General features: G+C 35.3%; 1 protein-coding gene across 1 annotated transcript in view; it reads left to right on the top strand.

Annotated features, from left to right (window-relative positions):
* The window catches only part of UIMC1 (ubiquitin interaction motif containing 1), a 158153-nt gene that overhangs the window by 54825 nt on the left and 82183 nt on the right, over positions 1-21145 (top strand). Inside the window, 1 exon segment of the mRNA XM_079144654.1 lies at positions 5534-5685. Within this exon segment, the coding sequence (XP_079000780.1) occupies positions 5534-5685 (152 nt within the window).

The raw sequence follows: 21145 nt of genomic DNA, 5'->3' as shown, positions 1-21145 counted from the left end.
ATTAATATGTGTGATTTTCATGTATCAATTTAAAAATTTATTCATATTTGTGCTTTTATTCATATAGGGAATGATTTTGTCATTTGGCAGCATCTGGGTGTATACTATCGTACTGGCACCTCTTAATTTACAGCCTTTTATCCCAGAAGTAGTTTTAGAAAAACCTTAAAGCTAAGATTGAACAGACTTGCGATGATAAGATGTAACAGCTCCCTTAGAAATAATGGATAGTTAACAGGCTTGAAAGTTAGTAACAGTTAAGGTTGCTCTGTTTAAATCTTAACTATTTGAGTCTGATTCTCTGTTCTAGTTGTAAAAATAAACTGGGGATCCCTTTTAAAACATTGAAGTAAGGACTGGAGTCAAGGCTCAGTGGTAGAGTGCTTGCCTAGCATGGGTGAAGCACTGGGTTCAATCCTCAGCACCACATAAAAATAAATAAAATAAAAATTGAAGTAAAATTTACAGCATTAAAACTACCATTTTAGCCATGTGAAGTGTATAATTTAGTGACTTTTAGTATATGTACAGTGTTGTACAATATTTAAAAAAAATTTTTTGTAGTTGTAGATGGACAGCACACCTTTATTTTATTTGTTTATTTTTATGTGGTGCTGGGGATCAGACCCAGTGCCTCATGTGTGCTAGGCAAGCACTCTGCCATGGAGCTACAGCCTATGTTGTACAATCTTTACTGTTTTCTTATTTATAGAACTTTTTCATCACCCCCAAAAGAAAACCCATAGCTGTTATAAACAGTTAGTTTTACATTTTCCCTTCCCCAGTCTGTAGCCATCACTAGTCTACTTATTGTCTCAGCGGTTTTACCTATTCTGAATGTTTTATATAAATGGAATCCTAACAATCTGTGTTTTTTGTGTCTGTCTGCTTTCACTTGGTGTGGTGTTTTCAGGGTTCATCCATATTGCAGCATGAATCAATACTTTATTACTTTTTTTCCCCCTTTATAGCAACTGCATCCTTTACATTCCCATCAATGTACTAGGTTCTAATTTATCTACATTATTACCGATACTTGTTATTTTTCTTTTTATATTCATCATAGTGAGTGTGAAGTGGTATCTCATTGTAGTTTTGATTTGTATTTCACAATGTCTAATAGTGTTGAACATCTTTTATGTACTTTATGGTCATTTGTGTATCTTCGTCAGAGAAATGTTTATGCATGTTCCTAATCCCATTTTTCAGTTGGGTTCTTTTTCACTATTGAATTGCAAGAGTCCTTTATATAAATTCTTTTTTCCTTAGCTAATTTGTAAATCTTTTTTCCTGTTGTTTGTTTTTCACTTTCTTAATGCTTTATGGTTTGAAGCATAACTATGGTTTTTAATTTAGATGAGGTCTGATTTTTCTATTTATTGCTTGTGATTTTGATGTCATATTCAACATACTATTGGCTACCCAAGGTGACAAAATTTTATGCCTGTATTTTGTCTTTTTCAAGAGTGATAGCTTTTCTTCCTACATTTAGGTCTTCAATTTAGTTCACACAACTTTTATGTCTATGTAAGATGGGTCTGATTTCATTCTCTTTTTCTGTGTGTCATTTATTGAAAAGACTGTTCTTTCTCCATTTAATTATCATGTTACTACAATATACAATTAGTTGACAGTAATTGTTTGGGTTTTTGCAATCAGTTCTATTCTAGTGATCCATTTATCTATGCTGTGTCAGTGCAGGTATCTGTCCACAGTCTTGGCAACTGTGACTTTGCAGTAGGTTTTGGAATTGGGATATTCCCAACTTTGCTTCCTCCCCACCCCCCAGGACTGTAGCTATTCTGGGACCCTTGCTTTCCATATGAATTTTAGGACCACCTTGTCTTATTTCCACAAAAAAGCAAACTGGGATATTATTAGGGATTATGTTGTATCTGTAGAAAAATTTGGAAAGTTAACAGTAATAAGTGCTGGGCTTGGTGGCACTGTTATGGGGCACAACTTAAGAACAGACCGATCACCACTGAGAAGTCCAAATTTGAGAGTCTTTATTAAGCTGGCCAGCTGAATTTCTCACACAAGGCCCTAAAAAATGGCTATTGGGAGAACAGCCCTGACCACAGGGTAGTAGGGGTTCTTATACCAAAAATCACATCAATCATAAGTGTCTGTTGCTATGATCCGAAATTACACATTAACATCATGAGATCATCGACAGAGGGGGAAGTGGGTCAGAATGACCCTTACCTAGGTACAAACTAAAGAATGTTTGCTAACATCCACACAATCACTGTTCACATGGTACATTGTTTAGGAGCAGTAGGAATCAAAAGAGAGCAATTCTTTACTACATAGGAGTTGCCATTGTATGTTATTAAACATGTCACACCAAGTAACTGATGATGGGCACAGAGGTGGGGTGTTCCCATGGGAGAAGCTTATTTCCTACATAACATGGAGTCTCAGAGCAAAATGGAGTCTGTTTAGTCATTTCCCTTAGAGTCTGGCCTGTAACATTCTCATGAAGCCAGATCTGTCAGTCCATCACAGGCACATGTCTGTAATCCCAGCAGCTTGAGAGGATCTTTGAGTTCAAAGCCAGCCTCAGCAAAAGCAAGGCTCTAAGCAACTCAGTAAGACCCTGTCTCTAAATAAAATACAAAATAGAACTGGGACGTGGCTTAGTGGTCATGTGCCCTGAATTCAGTTTAATCCCTGGTACCAAAAAAAACCCCCCAAACAGAACAAAACAACAACAACAAAAAACAGTTACAAGTCTTCCCAGTTCATGAACGTGTGAAGTCTTTGCATTTGTTTAGATCTCCTTTATTTTCTTTCAAATATATGTGTGTGGGTTTTTTTTTTTTTTTTTTGGACCTGGGGATGCTTGCTAGGCAAGTATTCTACAACTGAGCTCTTTCAATAATTTTTTTTTAAGTTTTTAGTTCTAAATCTTAAAGTCTTAAACTTCCTTTTTTCTTAAAAATTTATTCTTAAGGACTTTATTGGTTTAGGTGCTATTAGAAATGGAATTTTTAAAATTTAGATTTGGATTATTACTAGTGTATAGCAGTGTAATTGGTTTTTATATTGATTGGCCTTGTGTCCTGCAACGTTGTTCAACAAGGTTTGATTGCTTTTTTAGGGGATTCATTAGTATTTTTTTTTTTTTTTTTTTTTTTAATACATGATCATGTCATCTGCACGTGGTAATAGTTTTACTTTTCCTAATTTCAATGCCTTTTATTTCTTCTCTAATTAGTCTGCTTAGAACCTTCTGTATAATTTTTAGTGATGAAAGTAGAGATTGTTTTTCTGGTTTTCTTTTGCAACAGGTGGTACTGGGAGATTGAATCCAAGGGTTTTCTAGTATTGATCTACGTCCCCATCTTTTTAATTTTTTTATTTTGAGACACAGTCTTAGTATGTTGTTCAGGATGGCCTTGAACTTGCCATTCTCCTATCTCAGCTGCCCTAGTAACTGGGATTACTGGTGTGCACCACTGCAACCCCCCCACCCCTTTTTTTTCTGAGTTGGAGTGTTCTTATATTGCCCAGGAGGACCTCCAATTCATAACCCTCTTGCCTTAGCCTCCCAAGGAGCTGGGATTACAGGCCCATACTATGGTACCAGTGAAAGCAAACATTCTTGTTTTGCTCTCTCTTTTTAAAAAATCTTTTTAGATATACATAACAGTAGAGTATATTTTGACATATTATACATACATGGAGCATAACTTATTCTAATTAGGATCCTATTCTTGTGGTTGTACATGATCTGGAGTTCCACTGGTTGTGTGTTCATATATGAACAAAGGAAAGTTATATCTGATTCATTCTACTTTCTTTCCTATTCCCATCCTCCCTCCCTTCCCTTCATCCTCCTTTGTCTAATCCAGTGAACTTCTGTTCTTCTCTCCCCTCTGCTCTTGGTCTTAAGGAGAAAGAATTAAGCTTTTGCTTTTTTATTAGTGTATTAGCTATGCATTTTTTTGTAGAATCCCTTTTGTCAGGGTTTCCAGCACCCCAACAGAGCAGATTTCTGCTTAGAGGTGTGAACCAACTGGGAAAAGAAAAAGTCTGAAAATAAACAATAAGGAACAGAGGACAACAGACAGAAAATAGCTTTAAAAGCGGGGTGCCTGGTGGGTCTTCCAGCCCTGATAGGAACTGGAACTGAACAAGGGAAGAGGGCCCAAATCCTTCATTTAAGGGGAGATAAATCTCCAGGTTTCAGTATGGCAGTCTTCTTGAGGAAAACAGGGTTAGAAGGGGGAAAGCAAGTTGTTTGGGGCATGGCAGGTTAGCCCATCTTGGGGTGGCTGCCTTTGAACTTAGGGCTGTGAGCTAAGGCAGGGGCCAGTAGTTCCCAGAAAAGTAGCCTCCCTGCCTTATGATGGCTCAAAAAAAAAAAAAAAAAAAAAAACCCTAATTAATACACGGTTTCCAACACTCTTTATTAAATTGAGTTTGTTTTTTTTTTTTTTTTTTTTTTTTGGTGTTTTTGGGGATTGAACCCAGGGCCTCAAGCATGCTAGGTGCCCTGCCACTGAGCTGTATGCCCACTCTTCTTCTTCTTCTTTTATTAATTTTTACAATAACTTATTTTAAAACATTTTAAAAAATTACATATTTTTTATTTTTAAATTTTGTCTTTTATTTATATCTTTTGAATTAACTTTAATAAAATTTAATTTTTGGCGGGGTACTGGGGATTAGATCTTAAGGCCTCACACATTCGAGGCAAATGAGCATTACATTACCAGCTTTTTTTTTTTTTTTTTTTTTTTTTTTGATACTGGGGATTGAACCCAGAGCCACTTTACCACTGAGCTACATCTCCAGCTCTTTTTATTTTTCATTTTGAGGCAGGGTCTTGCTAAATTGCTTAGGGTCTTGCTAAGTGTCTGAGGCTCATCCCCAAATCTTTTAAAATTTTTATTGTGAGACAAGGTCTTACTAGGTTGCCCAGGCTGCCCTCAAACTTGTTTGTTTTTTGGCACCAGGGATTGAATTCAGGGTGTTCCACCTCTGAGCCACATCTCCAGCCCTTTTTAAGTTATTTTTTGTTTTGAGACAGGGTCTCACTAAGTTGCTTAGGGCCTTGATAAATTGCTGAGAGCTGGTTTTGAACTTGTGATCCTCATGCCTTAGCCTCCCATTGCTGGGATTATAGGTTCTTGTGCTTGACTACCCTTAAATTTGTAATCTTCCTGCTTCAACTTGCTGAACAGTTGGGATTCCAGGTGTGTTTACCATGCCTTGTTGAGACATTGGTACTTAAAAAGATTTTTTTTTGGCAAATTATTAGTGTGTAGTTAAGAAAATTAGTTATTTAAGTTATTGTGTAAGGAACAAGGATATATTGTTCTATTATTGCTATTGAAATTTCACAGAAATGAGATTTGTGTCTGTATTTTTTCTCTATAGAAAATAATTTTTAATGAGTAGTAGAAAAGTTCTGAAATCCAGGTTTTACTCGTAGGAGAAATATTTTTTCTTTTATGTGACCAAATTGAATAGCTTCTAGGAAATCAATACTTCGAGTAAATTATTTGACCTTGTATTTCAGACAAAAGGATGCCACGCAGAAAGAAAAAAGTTAAAGAAACCCCTGAATGTCAAAACCTGGAGAAGGATTCTGAAGCTACCAGTTCTGTCAGTGTGAAGAGGAAACGTAGACTTGAGGATGCATTCATTGTGATATCAGATAGTGATGGAGAGGTCAGTATTTTGAAAAATGAAGTTGTGGGTCTCAAATTAAGCCTCTTTTTTTTCTTTTTTTCCCCTCCCCCCCTTTTTTTTTTTTGGTACTGGGGATTGAACCCAGGGGTGCTTATCCTGGGTGAGCCATATCCCAGCCCTTTTTATTTTTTATTTTGAGACAGAATCTTGCTAAGTTGCTTAGGTCCTGGCTAAGTTGCTGAGGCTAACCTCAAACTTTCAATCCTCCTGTCTCAGCCTGGGATTATAGGGGTACACCACCACACCCAGTTCAAATTAAGCCTCCTTATCCATGGGTGATTTGTTTTGCAGTTGTACTTGCATGCTAAGTTGCCAAGACCAGGCAATTTTTACTCAGTGTCATTTGATTTGTAAATGGAATTATGAATTCCTTAAAAGAAAGTAATTATGCTGTTTGGCAGAGGATAAATTGTAGTTTTATAATATAAATTAACCTAATGTGATTTTTAGAATTGTTGGAATAAATTAAATCAACTACAAATTTTCATTTTTGTGTGTCAGGAAAGTGAGAGAAAGAAAATATGAATGCACCTGTGATACAGCTTAATAGTAAAATACTAGCAGGTGCAAAGTGTTAGATTTGAGCATTGCAAAAAAAGAAGAAAAAGAAAAATGTGAATACTCTTTTAAGTCTTTATATGTAATCTAGTATAATAACCATTAACTGCCTATAGCTATTTTAATTAAAATTAAAAATCAGTTCCTCCATTGCACTAGTCATAATCAAGAAGACAAAGCTATCATATGAGGCTAATATATATTGTATTAGCCCAACCATAGAAATTTTCATTATTGTAGAAAGCTTTATTAAACTGACCCTCTATAGATATTAACCTCTTTCCTTTATTCCCTATTTCCATTTGTTTATTGGAATTTTCACCTGCCTGTAGATCACATCCAGTAAGTAATGAACTAAATCATTGTGGTTTCTTCCAGATTTCTTTTTTTTTCCCTCCCAGTTTCTTCTATCTTATTTGATAGTCTCAAACTATGAGGCTCAGAATCATCTTTTTGACCCTTTTCATCTTTTATACCTGGTCACTGCATGATTTAGTTTTTACCTCTTAAATGATACTCAGATCTGTCCTGTTCTGTTTCCTTCTCTTTTCCTGATCATCTGTTATTTGGGTTCTTGCAGAAGAGTCTAAAACTGGCTTTTCTGCCTATAGTTTTTCCTCCCCACATTTCGTATAACTTTCTTTCTTTTTTTTGGTACCAGGATTGAACCTGGAGCACTTAACCCTGAGCCACATCCCCAGCCCTTTTTTATACTATATTTAGAGATGGTCTTACTCAGTTGCTTAGGGCCTAGTTAAGTTGTTGAGGCTGGAACTTGTAATCTTCCTGCTTTAGCCTCCTAAGTCCCAGGGATTACAGGAATGCACCACCATGCCCAGCTTCTACTTTCTTTTAAGAATTCAGATTGTAGATCTTTGCCCTTATTTGCTTAAAAATCTTTGACTTCATAATCCCTACAAAATCATCTTCAAATTTCAACATGATATTGCATGCCTGACTCATTATATATCTTCTAAGCCTGGGTCCATTGGCCATCCGTTGTGTTTCCATAGAACCTGTGCTACTTCTGTGGTATTATTTGTCATACCATTTTGAAATTGCTACTGTAGTTTTCCACTTCTGTCACTGGACAGAAGTGATTTCCTGGAGTGAAGAACTTCTGTACTTTGAATTGGCTTAGCCATTATAGGTAACTTCTCTCAAAAAAAAAAAAAAACTGCATTAAGTTTTACTTGTAAGTGCTATTTTACTTATTAGAATATATCTTTAAGAAAATGTTCTTGTTCCTTGGTGTAAAATAAGTCTGGAAATATCTGTTGTCTGTTTTTTGTTTTGTTTTGTTTGTGTAAAGATGATAGTATAAAGCTGACATCATTAGGGCTTCAGTTATCATAACTTGTTTCTGCAGAGTTATTTTCTTCTGGAAACATATATTCCTCTATGGCATCTTTTTTCCATTTTTTCAGAGTAGTTTTTGGAATCTCAGTGTCTTACTTTCAATATTTGCTCACTCCTTTATTAAAAATAGCTTAGTTATGACTGTTCTTAAATTTAAAATGGTCTTATATACCTAGAGGTGTTTTCCTTAGCTTTTTAAGTACAATTTTAGTACTTCTTGTATCAAAAATAACTTACAGAAGCAGTGACTATGTTTTATCTCATCTTAGTATTTCTCTTTTGAAGCTGAGTTTAAATTCAGGGTTTTGTACAAGCTAATAAGCACATGCTCTATCAGCTCAGTCCCTCTTAGATTCTTTTGCAGATATTGACATTACAGATTTAAATCTATAGTTTTTTTCTCTCTTTTTTTTTTTTGTACCAGGGATTGGTTAGGATTTTCAAGTTTGCTAACTTTTTGCCTTTATTTCTGTTCAGATGTTGTTTAAAACATCCATTTTGGTTATTGTAGTTTTCAGTTATAAAATTTTCATTTGATTCTGTGTAGGGGGAAGGGTGGTATTAAATGTAGGGCTTTCCCATGCTAAATTTGCACTCTACCACTGAGCTACAGTTCCAGCCCTGTTTCTTTTTTCTTTTCTTTTTTTTAATAGCTTCTGTTTCTCTGTTGAGACTATCTTTCTGTTTGTTTAGGATTGTTTCTCTAATGTCTAATAGTGTTGAGCATCTTTTCCATGAGAAGTTATTTGTCATTATATGTTTTGGGGGGATACACGCACATCCCTAGTCCTTTTTTTTTGTATTTTATTTTGAGATAGGGCCTTGCTAATGGTGAGGTGGGCTTTGAACTTGAAATCCTCCTGCCTCAACCTCTGGAGTCGCTGTGTGCCCCCGCAACCAGTTCTTATATATCTTTTTTTGGTGAAGCATTCATTGATAACTTTTGCCCAGTTTTGAATGGTTTTAATTAATTAATTCTTTTTTTTTTTTTTTTTTGGTACTAGGGACTGAACCTGGGCACTTAACCTCTGAGCCATATCCCCCGCCCTTTTTAAAATTTTTTTAGAGACAGAGGGCTTTGATGAGTGGCTGAGACTGGCTATGAATTTAAAATCCTCCTGCCTCAGCTTCCTGAGTACAAGCTTGTGTCACTATGCCTGGCTAATTCTTTCTTTCTTTTTTTCAGTGTTGGGAATCCAACCCAGGGCCTCTTACATGGCAGTCAAGTGCTTCATCACTGGGCTACATCTCCAGTCCTGTTTATTTTCTTATTGTTGAGTTTTGAGAATTCTTTATATGTTCTACCTATGACTCCTTTATTAGATGTATGCTTGGCAAATATCATTTTCCAAGTTTATGACTTGTCTTTCCTTCATTTTTTTTTTTTTTTCTTTTGGTACTGGGAATGAACCCAGAGTCACTCAATCACTGAGCCACATCCCCACCAGGTCTTTTTTAGTTTTTATTTGGAGACAGAGTCTTGCTAAATTGGTTAGGGCCTTGCTAAGTTGAGGCTGACTTTGAACTTGTGATCCACTTGCCTCAGCCTACTGAGCCACTAGGATTACAGGCATATACTACTATGCTCAGTGTTTCTTTTCATTATCTTGACAATATATTGTGAAGAACAGAAGTTATTAATTTTAATGACATCTCTATTACTAATTTGTTTATCTATAAATTATGCTTTTGGTGGTATATGTAAGAATGTTTGCCTAATGCAAGTTCACAGATATTTTTTCTTGTGTTATCTTCTAGAAATTTAATCATGTAATTGATTACATTTAGGTCTGTGATTCATTTCAAGTTAATTTTTATATATGATATAAGGTATAGATCCATGTGCATTTTAGTCTTTTTGTATATTGTATCTAGTCTGTATGTTGGAAAGGCTGTTCTTTCTTCACTGCATTACCCTTGTTCCTTTGTTAAAATTGGTCATGTGTATGTATGTGGGTTTACTCTGGACTGTATTTCCTGATCTTTTGCCTGCTTTATGTCATTATCATGCTGCTTTTATTACTGTAGCTTTATAATAACTTTTGAAACCAAGTAGTGTTAGTCTTCTAATGTCTTTTTTTGTTAGGATTTTTTTGGGTATGTTAGATCCTTTGCATTTCTTTATTTCATTTTCCATGGACTGGGGTTGTGTGGTAGGTAGAACACTCGCCTAGCACTGGGTTCAATTCTTAGCACTGCATACAAATTAATAAAAATAAACGTCCATCAACAACTAAAAAAAATTACTTAAAATTTTCATTTTTCATTAAAAATTTTTTTTTCCAGTATGGAGATTGAACCCAGGGGTATTCAACTACTGAGCTACATTCTCATCCCATTCCCCCCCCCAAAAAAAATATATATATATGTATTTATTTATTTATTTATATTTTGAGACAGGATCTGGCCAAATTTCTGAGACTGTCCTTGAACTTGTGGTCCTCCTGTCTAAGCCTCCCCAGTAGCTGGGATTATAGATGTGAGCTGTCATATTAATTTTAGAATCAGTTTGTCAATTTCTGTAAAAGCCTTGATGGGATTTTATTTATTTTTATTTTTCTATTTTTTGCTGGGGTTCAAATGCAGGACCTCTTGCAAGATACGTAAGCATTCTACTACTTGGTCTATACCCCCAAACCCATTAGGATTTTGATTAGGGTGATTTGAATTTTTAGATTAATTTGAGGAAAATTGACATCTGAGCAATATGATATTTGACTCTTTGTATATTTTTAGATTTTGTAGATAGTCCTTTAAGCAATAGTTTGTAGTTTTCGGTATACATGTCTTTGATATCTTTTACCAAATTTAATTCTAAGGATGCAGTTGTAAATATTATTTAATAAATTTTCAGTTTACTTCTTGCTGGAATATATAAACACAATTGATTTTTGTATATTCTTGTATTCTGCAACCTTCCTAACCAGTCTTTCACTATCAATTATGGTGACAGATGGAGGATTTTCCATCCGTACCCTTCATCATTTTGAAGTTTTCTTTTTTGTCCCTAGTTTGCTGAGAGGTTATTTTGTTCTTTTCTTTTCTTTTTTTTTTTTTTCTTTTGTACCAGGGGATGCTTAATCATTGAGTCATATCCTCAGCACTTTTAAAAAATATTTTATTTAAAGACAGGGTCTTGCTGAGTTGCTTAGGGTCTCACTCAGTTATTGAGGCTGGCTTTGAATTTGTGATCCTCCTGCCTCAGCCTCCCGAGCCGTTAGGACTACAGGCGTGAGCCACCATGCCTGGACTGCTGAGAGTTTTGACCAGGAATGGATATTAGATTTTGTCGAATGCTTTTTCTGTATGTATTGTAATGAACTTCTTGTTTTCTTTTTCATTCGATTAATATGGCAAACTACATTGATCACTGAATGTTAAAGCAATTCAGCATTGTTGAGTATTGTTGAGATGAGCTCCACTTACTCATGACCTATTATCTCTTTTTAGTATTTTTTTTTTCTTTTTAGTATTTTTGGATTTGATTTGTGATTTTTCTTTTTTTTAATTTTGCCTTTCTATTGATGATTGTTTTCCTTTTTCTTTTTTCCAAGTACTCTGGGGCTTGAACCTAGTGGCACTATCACTGAGTTTTTTTTTTTTTTTTTTTTGGTACTGGGTATTAAACCCAGGGCTACATCCCCAGCCTTTTTAAATTTTTATTTTGAGACAGGGTCTTACTGAATTGCTAAGGGCCCCCCTAAGTTACTGAGGCTGGTCTTGGAACTTGCAGTCCTTCATCCTCAGCCTCCCCAGTTGTTCAAATTGTAGGCATGTGCCACTACTACTGGCAGCCTTAGCCCTTTTTGTTTTTTATTTTGAGACACAGTGTCTTGCTAAGTTGCCAAGACTGGCTTGAACTTGCTATCCTCCTGCATCAGTTTACCAAGTAATTGGGAATTATAGGCCTGTGCTGCTGGATCTGGCTTAGTCTATAGTTTTCTTATAATTTCTTTGGTTTTGATATCCAAAAAAATTTTAGAGGCCATTTTTCCTCAGAATCAGTTGAGATCTAGGATCTAGAAGAATTTTAGTAGAATTGATGTTACATCTTAAATAGAATTCACCAGTGAAACCATCTGGGCTTGAAGTTTTGTCTTTGGGTAGGATTTTAGCTATAGTTTGAATTTTATTAAAAACAGGGCTCTTCAATTTATCTTTTCTCAAAAGAGCCTCATGTCTTTCAAGGAGTTTGTCCATTTCAGCTACCTTATTGGATTTCTTAAGGTAGAAGCTATGAGCAGTGATTGGAGGCCTAATACGGGTGTTTAGTACTACCATGAACACTTTGCAATTCCTTGTCCTTGCTTTATTTAGTGCTGAAGATCAAATAGGGCCGTGAGCGTACTAGGCAAGTACTCTATCACTGAGCTGTCCTCCCAGTCCCTAATTTCCCTTTTGATTTCTTCTTTAAGCCATGAGTTATTTAGAAGCATGTTACTTAGTTTCTGAATATTTGATAATTTTCTAGAGTTTTTATGTTACTGATTTCTAATTTAGTTTTTCATATGTATTTTGTATGATTCGAATCCTTTTTAAAATTGATTGAAACTTGTCTCATGGCCCAGAATATCATTTTTCTTGGTAAATATTCTTCGTGTGTTTGACAAAAATGTACATATTAGGTAGCATTATTAGATGGCATTTTCTACAAATGTTAATCAAGGAAACTGGATGATAGGGTTGTCCAATCTACTCTATCCTTATTGTTTTTCTGCCTATTTTGCAGGGCTTTTGAAATCTTTGACTGTAATTGTAGATTTATCTGTTTTTCTTTTTAGTTCCATTAGTCTTTGCTTCATATATTTTGAAGTTTTACCATTAGATGTGTTAATGTTTAAGATTATCTTTTGATTAATTGACCCCCCCTTTATCTTTTTGAAATAGCCTTCTTTTTTCTTTCTTTCTTGAGTACCAGGCATTGAACCTAGGAGTACTTAACCACTAAGCCACATCCCCAACCCTTTTTATTATTTATTTTTGAGACAGCGTCCCACTAATTTTCTTAGGGCCTCGCTAAGTTGCTGAGGCTGGCTTTGAGCTTGGGATCTTCCTGCCTCAGCCTCCTGAGCCTCTGGGATTATAAGCATATACCACCATGTGCAGCTGAAATGATCTTCTTGATCACTGGTATAATCTTAGTTCTGACATCTACTTTGTGTACGTGCCTGTACGTGTGTGCTGGAGGTTGAACCCAGGGCCTCACACGTAGTAGTCAAGTGCTCTGTCACTGTGCTGTACCCCTAGTCTTAACATCTATTTTTTCTAGTATTACTGTAGCTACTCCAGTTTTCTGTTTCCTTTAGTAGAAAAATTCTTCAATCAAAATAAATGTACATTTTAACATTTATGACTTAAATATTAAATTTGTCTAATTTAAAATTGTATTAAGTACCAAACTCAATGACTCGTTTACATAATATAATAGAATTCTCTTAAAACAGTAGATCCTGATTATTGTAAACCATATACCTAAAGTTGTAACTGTTTTTTAAAATTTTTTTTTAGCTGTCAGTCGATCTTTTATTTATTTATATGTGGTGCTGGGTATCGAACCCAGGGCCTCACACATGCCAGGCAAGCCCTCTATCACTGAGCCATAACTCCAGCCCCTGCAACTTTTTTTAATTGTCACTTTTCTATGTTTCACATCAGTACACGTGAAATATCTTTTAATTATTGAAAGCTTCCAAAATGACCTAATATTCAAGGGCTGGGATTGTGGCTCAGTGGTAGAGCACTTGCTTAGCATGTGTGAGGCACTGGGTTCGATTCTCAGCAACACATATAAATAAATGAATAAAATAAAGGTCGATCAACAACTAAAAAAAATATTTAAAAAAAAATGACCTAGTCTTCAAAATGGAATCTTAGAAATTCCATTTTTAGTCAATATTTTGTGTTAACTTTGATTCACCCTAATTTAGTTTATATTCAAATTTAGTTTAGTAATTTAGTTCATATGTTAATATACAGACTATCAAAGTACTAGTCACCAGTACAATTTTACATTGTTAATCTGCCTTAAAACAATGAATATTTCTACTTTTTGTAATCTTGTCATATATTTGACAGAGAAATGAGAGTAAAATTTCCTTCTAATATAGCCATGTTTCCAAATAGATTAGTTTCCTAATGTAATATTACTTGTACAACTGACCCTTCGTATCTGGGGCTACCCATCTGTGAGTTGAAAATGTAGAAGTTTGCTTCTCTTCTAAACATGTACAGATGTTTTTTCCCTTATCATTATTCTATAAACAATACAGTATGACTAAACTATTTATATGGCATATACATTGTATTAAATAATCTAGAAGTGTTATATAAGTATATAGAAAGATGTTTAGGTTACATGCAAATGCTGTGTGTTTTATGTAATGGACTTGATTCTGAGATTTTTATATCTGTGGAGATTTGGGGGAAGGGGCTTGGTTCTTTTTTTTTTTTTTAAGGTGGACACAACTCTTCTTTTCTTTTAACTTTTTTTTAGTTGTAAATGGACACAATACCTTTATTTATTTATTTATTTATTTATTTATTTATTTATTTATTTTTTCTAATGTGGTGCCAGGGATCAAACCCAATGCCTCACATGTGCTAGGACAAGTGCTCTACTACTGAGCCACAGCCCCAGCCCAGCTTGGTTCTTTGAATCAGCTCATATCAAGTGCCTTTGTTAGTCAGCAGCCATCATAACAAATATATGAGATAATCAATTTATAAAGAGAAATGGGTTTTTTTTGGATTATAATTTTGGAGGTTCTAGTCCATGATGGATGGGCTCTGTTGCTTTGGGCCTCTGGCAAGGCAACATATCATGGCAGGAGCACATGGTAGAACAAAACTGCTTACTTCTTTTAAGGGCACAACTCCACTGACCTAGAGACCTTTCAGTATGCCCAGATACCTTCCAATAGTGCCACTCCAGGCACCAAACCTTTAACACATAGGTCATTAGGGGACATTTAAGATCCAAATCATAGCACCAAAGTACAACTATATTTCACTATACAAGTATCATGGATTGATTTTTTTTTTTTCCAGTTATAATACTACTACTTATATGACTTCCTTAATGAAAAATGAGATATTTCTTAAATATAAGCCTTTATCATATAGTTTTAAATTTTAATCTACTAGTCCTTATATATGACCTTAGATAGTAGATTTCAAAAGGAGTAATAATCCTAAAGCCAAATTCATTCTCTCTGTAACCCTTTTATTCTCTTTAGGCAAGTCGTGGTTTTACTGAATTCCCAGGGACAGAACTAAAAAATCAGCAGTGGTTTTGTACTTTTTAGAATTGTTGGTTCAACTTTAATTTTTTTAAAATTTTAAATATATTATTTAGTTGTAGATGGACACAATACCTTTATTTTATTTTTATGTGGTGCTGAGGATCAAACCCAGGGCCTCATGTGTGCTAGGTGAGTGCTCTACCACTGAGCCACAATCCCAGCCCCTTGGTTCAGCTTTAGTTGTATGTTCACTTGTGAATTCTTAATTCTTTTTTTTGTTTGTTTGTTTGTTTTGTTTTTTTTGGCGATACTGGGGATCAAACTCCGGGCCTTCTGCTTGTGAGGCAAGCACTCTACCAGCTGAGCTATCTCCCCAGCCCATATGTTCCCTTGTGATACAAAAAAGTTATGTAGACTACACATTGTTACAGAGACACAGAATGATGTAGTTTTATGTAGACTGGGAAATTAAAATTAACATGATAAAAGGAGGAAGTCAGTATTTACGTAGAGGTAACATTTTATCTATCATATTCCTCAACTTATACCACACATCAGTGTAAAGGCATTCTGTAAATCCAAGAGTTGTAAAAACTGTCACAGAAACCACAGCATTTGGGAAAGAAAGGTTTATAAAAGCTTTAGCATTTTCAAAAATGTAACTTTATTTCTACTATGAATTACACATTAACATAATCACAATAATGGAAGATATGCTTCAGGACTGGGCATGTCGCTCAGTGGTGAAGAACTTTCTTTACATGCACAAGGCTCTGGGTTCCATCCCCAGCACTGCAAAGAAAAAAAGGTACACAGCTACGTTCATAATGTCTAGAAAAGCAGTTCAACATTTTCTAAATGGATTATCCCATTACTTCTAAACAAAGATAAAGGAATTTTTTCTCTCTAAAATTTTCAACATCAAAATTTGTGCCTGTAAGATTTTAAAACTTTCAACAATCTATTTCAAATGAAAACTATTAGAAACTTCTCAAATGTTCTTTATATTACAGGTTATATTTATAGTATATATAGTGTAGAAACCTGCAGAAATTTTTCTGTCTTCACTGGATGGCTTTTTCTTAGTGTTGACCTTAAGTTTGTGTTTGCTTTCCTTGTTGCTGATTCTATTACATTGTGGCTCTCCAGCTTTCTTTGATTAGTTGTATCTTGACATTTCTTTTACTTATTTGTGTCTTTGCACTTAAAGTGTACTTGTAGGGAGCATAGATAGTTGAGTCTTGTGACAATCTCTGCCTTTTTACTTAGGTATTTAGAGAGTGTATGTTTAATGTGGTTATTGAGATGGTTTGGATTGTGTTTATCATCTTGTTTTTTTTTTTTTTGTTGTTTGTTCCATATGTTTTTTTTTTTTTTTTTTTTTTTCCCCGTTTCCCACTTTTTGGGCTTTCTTTGTACTGATTGCCTTCTGTCTCCTGATGTTAATATCTTACATATTCACAGTACATTATGAGAACTAACACATTAACATTGATAACATTATTATTAGTTAAACTGTAGTCTTCATTTGGATTTTATCAATTTTTCCCCTAATGTTTTTTTTCTGTTAGGATCCAATCCATAACTCCATACTGCATTAATAGCTTTAACTTTGAAGGGTTATGCTGGATATAGAATTTATGGTTGACAACTTTATTCTTCCAGTACTTCTAAAAATTTTGTTCCATTTTCTTCTTGGTTGTGTTGTTTCCAACAGAATGTCTGACTTCCATTCCTATTTTTCCCTGCTGTAAATTTGTGCCTGCCTCCCTGCCCTTAGCTGGTTTTAAGATTTTTTTCTTTCATCACTGGTTTAAAGTAACTTGATTATATATTCTTGAAACTTATCATGTTTCCTGTGCTTGGGGTTTATAGAACTTCTTAGATATGAGGGTTTATAGTTTTAATCAAGTTCTGAATTTCTCAACTATTTTCTCTTAATCTTTAGGAATTGTAATTGCTATATATTAGGCCACCTAAAATTGTTCTACAGCTGACTGATATTCTCTTCACTTTTTTTTCTTGATGCCACATGAACTACATTTCAACTACTTAATAGCTCCATGTAGATAGTGGCTACAGTATTTGATAGCACAGATATAGAATGTTTCTATTATTACAGAAAGTTCCATTGTATAGTGTTTTTTCTTTAAGAGATAATCATAAATAATCCTATCATGTCTTAAAGTTCTATTTGTTTACCTTGGGTACCACAAGAAATCCAGGCTTCCACTTTATTACCTTCATCACTGGAATTGTCATCCCCATATGGCTCTAATCAGTGTTCTGGAAGAACTTTTCTAATTCAACTCAATCTTCCCCTCCTACCCTTGAAATAACTCTGCTTCCCTGGAATTTATTAGTGATTTGAAAATTTCCTGTTCTCAACCTCCTTAGTGAAAGTTGCCTGCATTTTTTTGTCCTCACTGAAAGGATGACTGCCTTGAAGATACTAGTTTTCCTTGCACCGTCTCAACTATTGGCTGTTCCTTCTTCCATACACCATAGTAGTAGTGGACCTGGAGGTGGAATAGAAATTTCTTCTTGTGTTTCACTGTTGCTTCCAGACTACTGGAAAAACCTAGTTGGAAGCACAAACCATAGCGTTACTACTCCAAACTTCACCCTGAAGTAGTAATCTGCAATCTTCCTGGCTATTCCCTACCCCCCCCCCCCCCCCCCCCCCCCCCCCCCACATTGTCAGTTCTGATGCTCTGGCCTCTCAGTTCCTTACCTCTTGGGTATCTGCCCAAATAGGTCGTACCATCTCAGCCTTTCTCAAGTGGGATTCTGAAAGAGAAGTCAATCTAATGCCCACTGCATTTTTTTAACCAACTTTTGTCTTCTGTATGTAGAGCTTTACCAGCTATGGACTATCCTTGTGAAAATTAAGGAAATAGTCATTTCATTTTCTGTGTTCCCTGGTTCCAATGAGAGATCCCTGTTGAGCCTGTCATAATAATAAACATGCTGTTTTCCAGATCTCGTTTTCAGATGTCCATTCTTTAATCAGTGTCACCTATCTTTTCCAACTTATTCCTGCTAGTACCCTAACTCCAGTAATTCTTTAGCCCTAGTGGGATATCTAATCAATTGACTCTCACCTTTTCATTGTCTTCTGCTGTTTCATGTCTCCACTTTTTCTCCTTACCTAATGTAGTTAGTACAATTTTCATACTAACAACTCCCTTGAATATTCCTTTAACCTCTGTATTGTATTTTCTGTCAAAACCCCACCTTGAATAAATCCAGCCCTCCACTTATTATGTGCCCCCTTTTGCTGAATGTGGCAATAAACAAAACACCATATAATCATGCTCACTGTGATCACTTTAATTTAAGACGACGAACTTCAGGAGAACCCCTCAGTACTGCTTCCCCTTAGTATTGCTTAGTATCCTTTTTTTTCTTTTGGCAACTTAGTGAGGTCCTTTCTCAATATAAAATTTAAAAAAGGGCTGGGAATGTAGCACTAGAGGTAGGATTTTCCTGGGTTTAATCCCCAGTACCAAAACCAGAACAAAATCTCTCAGAAACAACAAGAAACCCCAAAATATCTCTATGTGTGTATATCTCCTCCCATTTTTGAGGTAGAGTTCTAGGAAGTTACAGCCTCAGCTCTTTTTAATTTTACTTTGAGACAGAGTTTCCCAGACTGGCCTGAATGTTGTGATCCTCTTGCCTTAGCCTCTCAAGTAACTGGGATTACAGCTGTGTTCCACCATGCTGGTCTGTATGCATCCTTTATTTTGCTATGTTCTTATACATGTATTCTTATATACATTTCTCTCTGCTATTGTTGACCAGTTTTTTCAGTTTCTTTACATGGAATGTAGTATATTTCCTGTTTGTATTTTGCCCTTTTCTCTGAATAATATATCCTGTAAGTCATTACTTCTAATTTTTTTGTTCATTTTCTTATACTTTAAAAATATCCTGGGGCTGGGTTTGTGGCTCAGTGGTAGAGCACTTGCCTGGCATGTGTGAGGCACTGGGTTCGATTCTCAGCACCACATATAAATAAATGGATAAAATAAAGGTCCATCAACATCTAAAAAATTATTAAAAAAAAAAATCCCTTATTAGATTTTACTTACACCTGTCTTCTTTGGGAGCCTAGTAATTTATTTTTTGTTTTTGAGATGGTTTTATCTGTTTTCAGTTTGTTTCCTGAGTTTAATTAACTTTCATTTGTTCCTTGTTTGTCTGTTTTTTGTCTTAGGTTTTGAATTTCTGGGTAAGTGCTCTACCACTGAGCTACACCCTTAGGTTTTAAATTTATGATTATAGTTTTTTCTATTTTGGCAGTGCTGGGGATTGAATACAGGGCCTTGGACATGCAAGGCAGTGCTGTGCCACTGAGCAACACCCTGAGTCTTTTATTTTATTTCAATTTCATTTCATTTTATATTTTATTTTTTTGAGACATGGTCTTGTTAAGTTTTCCAGGTTACCCTTGACCTTGCAATCCTCCTGCCATAACCTCCAGAGTAGCTGGAATTATAGACATGTATCACTGTACCTGGCTATAGTTTTTTCTTAATCTTCAAAGTGCAGTGGTGCACACCAGTAATCCCAGTGGCTTGGGAAACTGAGACAGGAGGATCTCAAATTCAAAGCCATCCTCTGCAGAAGTTGAGGTTTCTTTCATGAATGATGATGTTAATATTGGTATGGTATGGGAGGAGAGATGAACTCATCCCATTTCTGTGGTGCTAAGCAACTTAGTGAGACCCTGTCTCTACATAAAATACAAAATACGACTGGGAATGTGGCTCAATGATTGAGTGCCCTGAGTTCATTCCCCTTGTCGCCTCCCCCCCACCCCCCAAAAAAAAAGTTTCTCTGAATTTTGTTTGGAATGTTGTATTATTAGTATTTAGGGGATAATGTTGGTAACCTAGAAGTTTTGATTTGCATTTTCTTTTGTTTTATAGTTTGGAATTGATCTTTATCAGTTAATGAACAGATGAAATGGAGAGCTTCCTTTTTTTACTTCAGTTAAGTCGGTTTCTTTCATGAATGACGATGTTGATATTGGTGTGGTATGGCCAGAGAGATTAAACTCATCTCATTTTTTTTTTCAGGATCATTTATTTTAGTTTCTCTTATTCTTCCTTCAGTGAATCTGAGGGGCATCAGCCCTTTCCTTTTTTAATAATTTATTTGGTGGATCTGGGGCTAGAACCCAGGGGCCTCAAGCAAGGCAGGTGCTTCAAGTGCTACACCATTGACTTCCACCCCCAGGCTCTTTTTCCTTATCTAATAGCAGTAATTCTCCGGATTTGCCACTCTGGTTCTTCTTACTTTTAAGGACTTTTAATGTAGTTATTGGTATGAAGTACCACATGTACACCCTGTGCTTAATGTTTGAACTTAATTTTGGACTTTCTAAAAAAAAAAATTTTTTTTTGGTACCAGAGATTGAACCTTGGGGCGTTTAACTACTGAGCCATATTCTCAGCCCTTTTTTTAAAAATTATTTTGTACTTTGAGAGAGAGTGCAACCAGGTTGCTTAGGGCCCCACCAAGTTGCGAGACATCCTTGATCTTGGGATCCTCCTGCCTCAACCTCTAGGATTATAGGTGTGTGCGAACACACCCAGCTAGGACTTATTGATTTTAAGGGTGATTTTTTTGTTTTTGTATTTTTTTTGCTACCGTGCCTGGCTTTTACATCTTTCAAAGGTGATTTTGTCTATGGTTCTTTACTCTCTTTTAATTATTTTTCACGAACTCTCTCAAGCTTTTTTTTAATCTGCTCTTCGTACTCACAGACTTGCAGTAGTGGTGGGAGTGTTGATGAAGTTTGTTACCTGCATTTCTTTCTTGCATGTAATTTGAAGTTTGTGGTATAGTCTGTCTCCTAATAATGATAATGGTGTTGGTTACTCATGGTGTTATTTTTGGTCCTTGTAGGTCTTATGATTTTTCTTGAGGCTATGTGGAGTGATTCAAATTTAGAAAATTAACCTTATCTTCTAGACCTTTTCTTGTCAGACATTTTGGATCAGTTTATCAACTGAGTCTCTTGTATATAGTCTTGAGTTGCATCTTATTAGAGTCTGTTATATTTACTGTATTTTTTCCTATATGCTTTTGTTTTTTGGCTATTTTTTGGCATATCTTTTGGTTTTTTTTTTTTGTTTGTTCTAACATCTTTATAGTATGCCTTTCATAATTCCTTTTATTCTTTCTTTTTCTCAATTTTTTCTTCTTTTTTTACAGTATGGGAATTAAACTCAGGACCTCATACATGCTAGAGCTTTGTCACTGAGGCA

Source organism: Sciurus vulgaris (assembly GCF_902686455.1).
Source record: "Sciurus vulgaris genome assembly, chromosome: 6".
In the NCBI taxonomy this organism is placed as follows: domain Eukaryota; kingdom Metazoa; phylum Chordata; class Mammalia; order Rodentia; family Sciuridae; genus Sciurus; species Sciurus vulgaris.
This window is presented reverse-complemented; position numbering and strand designations above follow the sequence as displayed.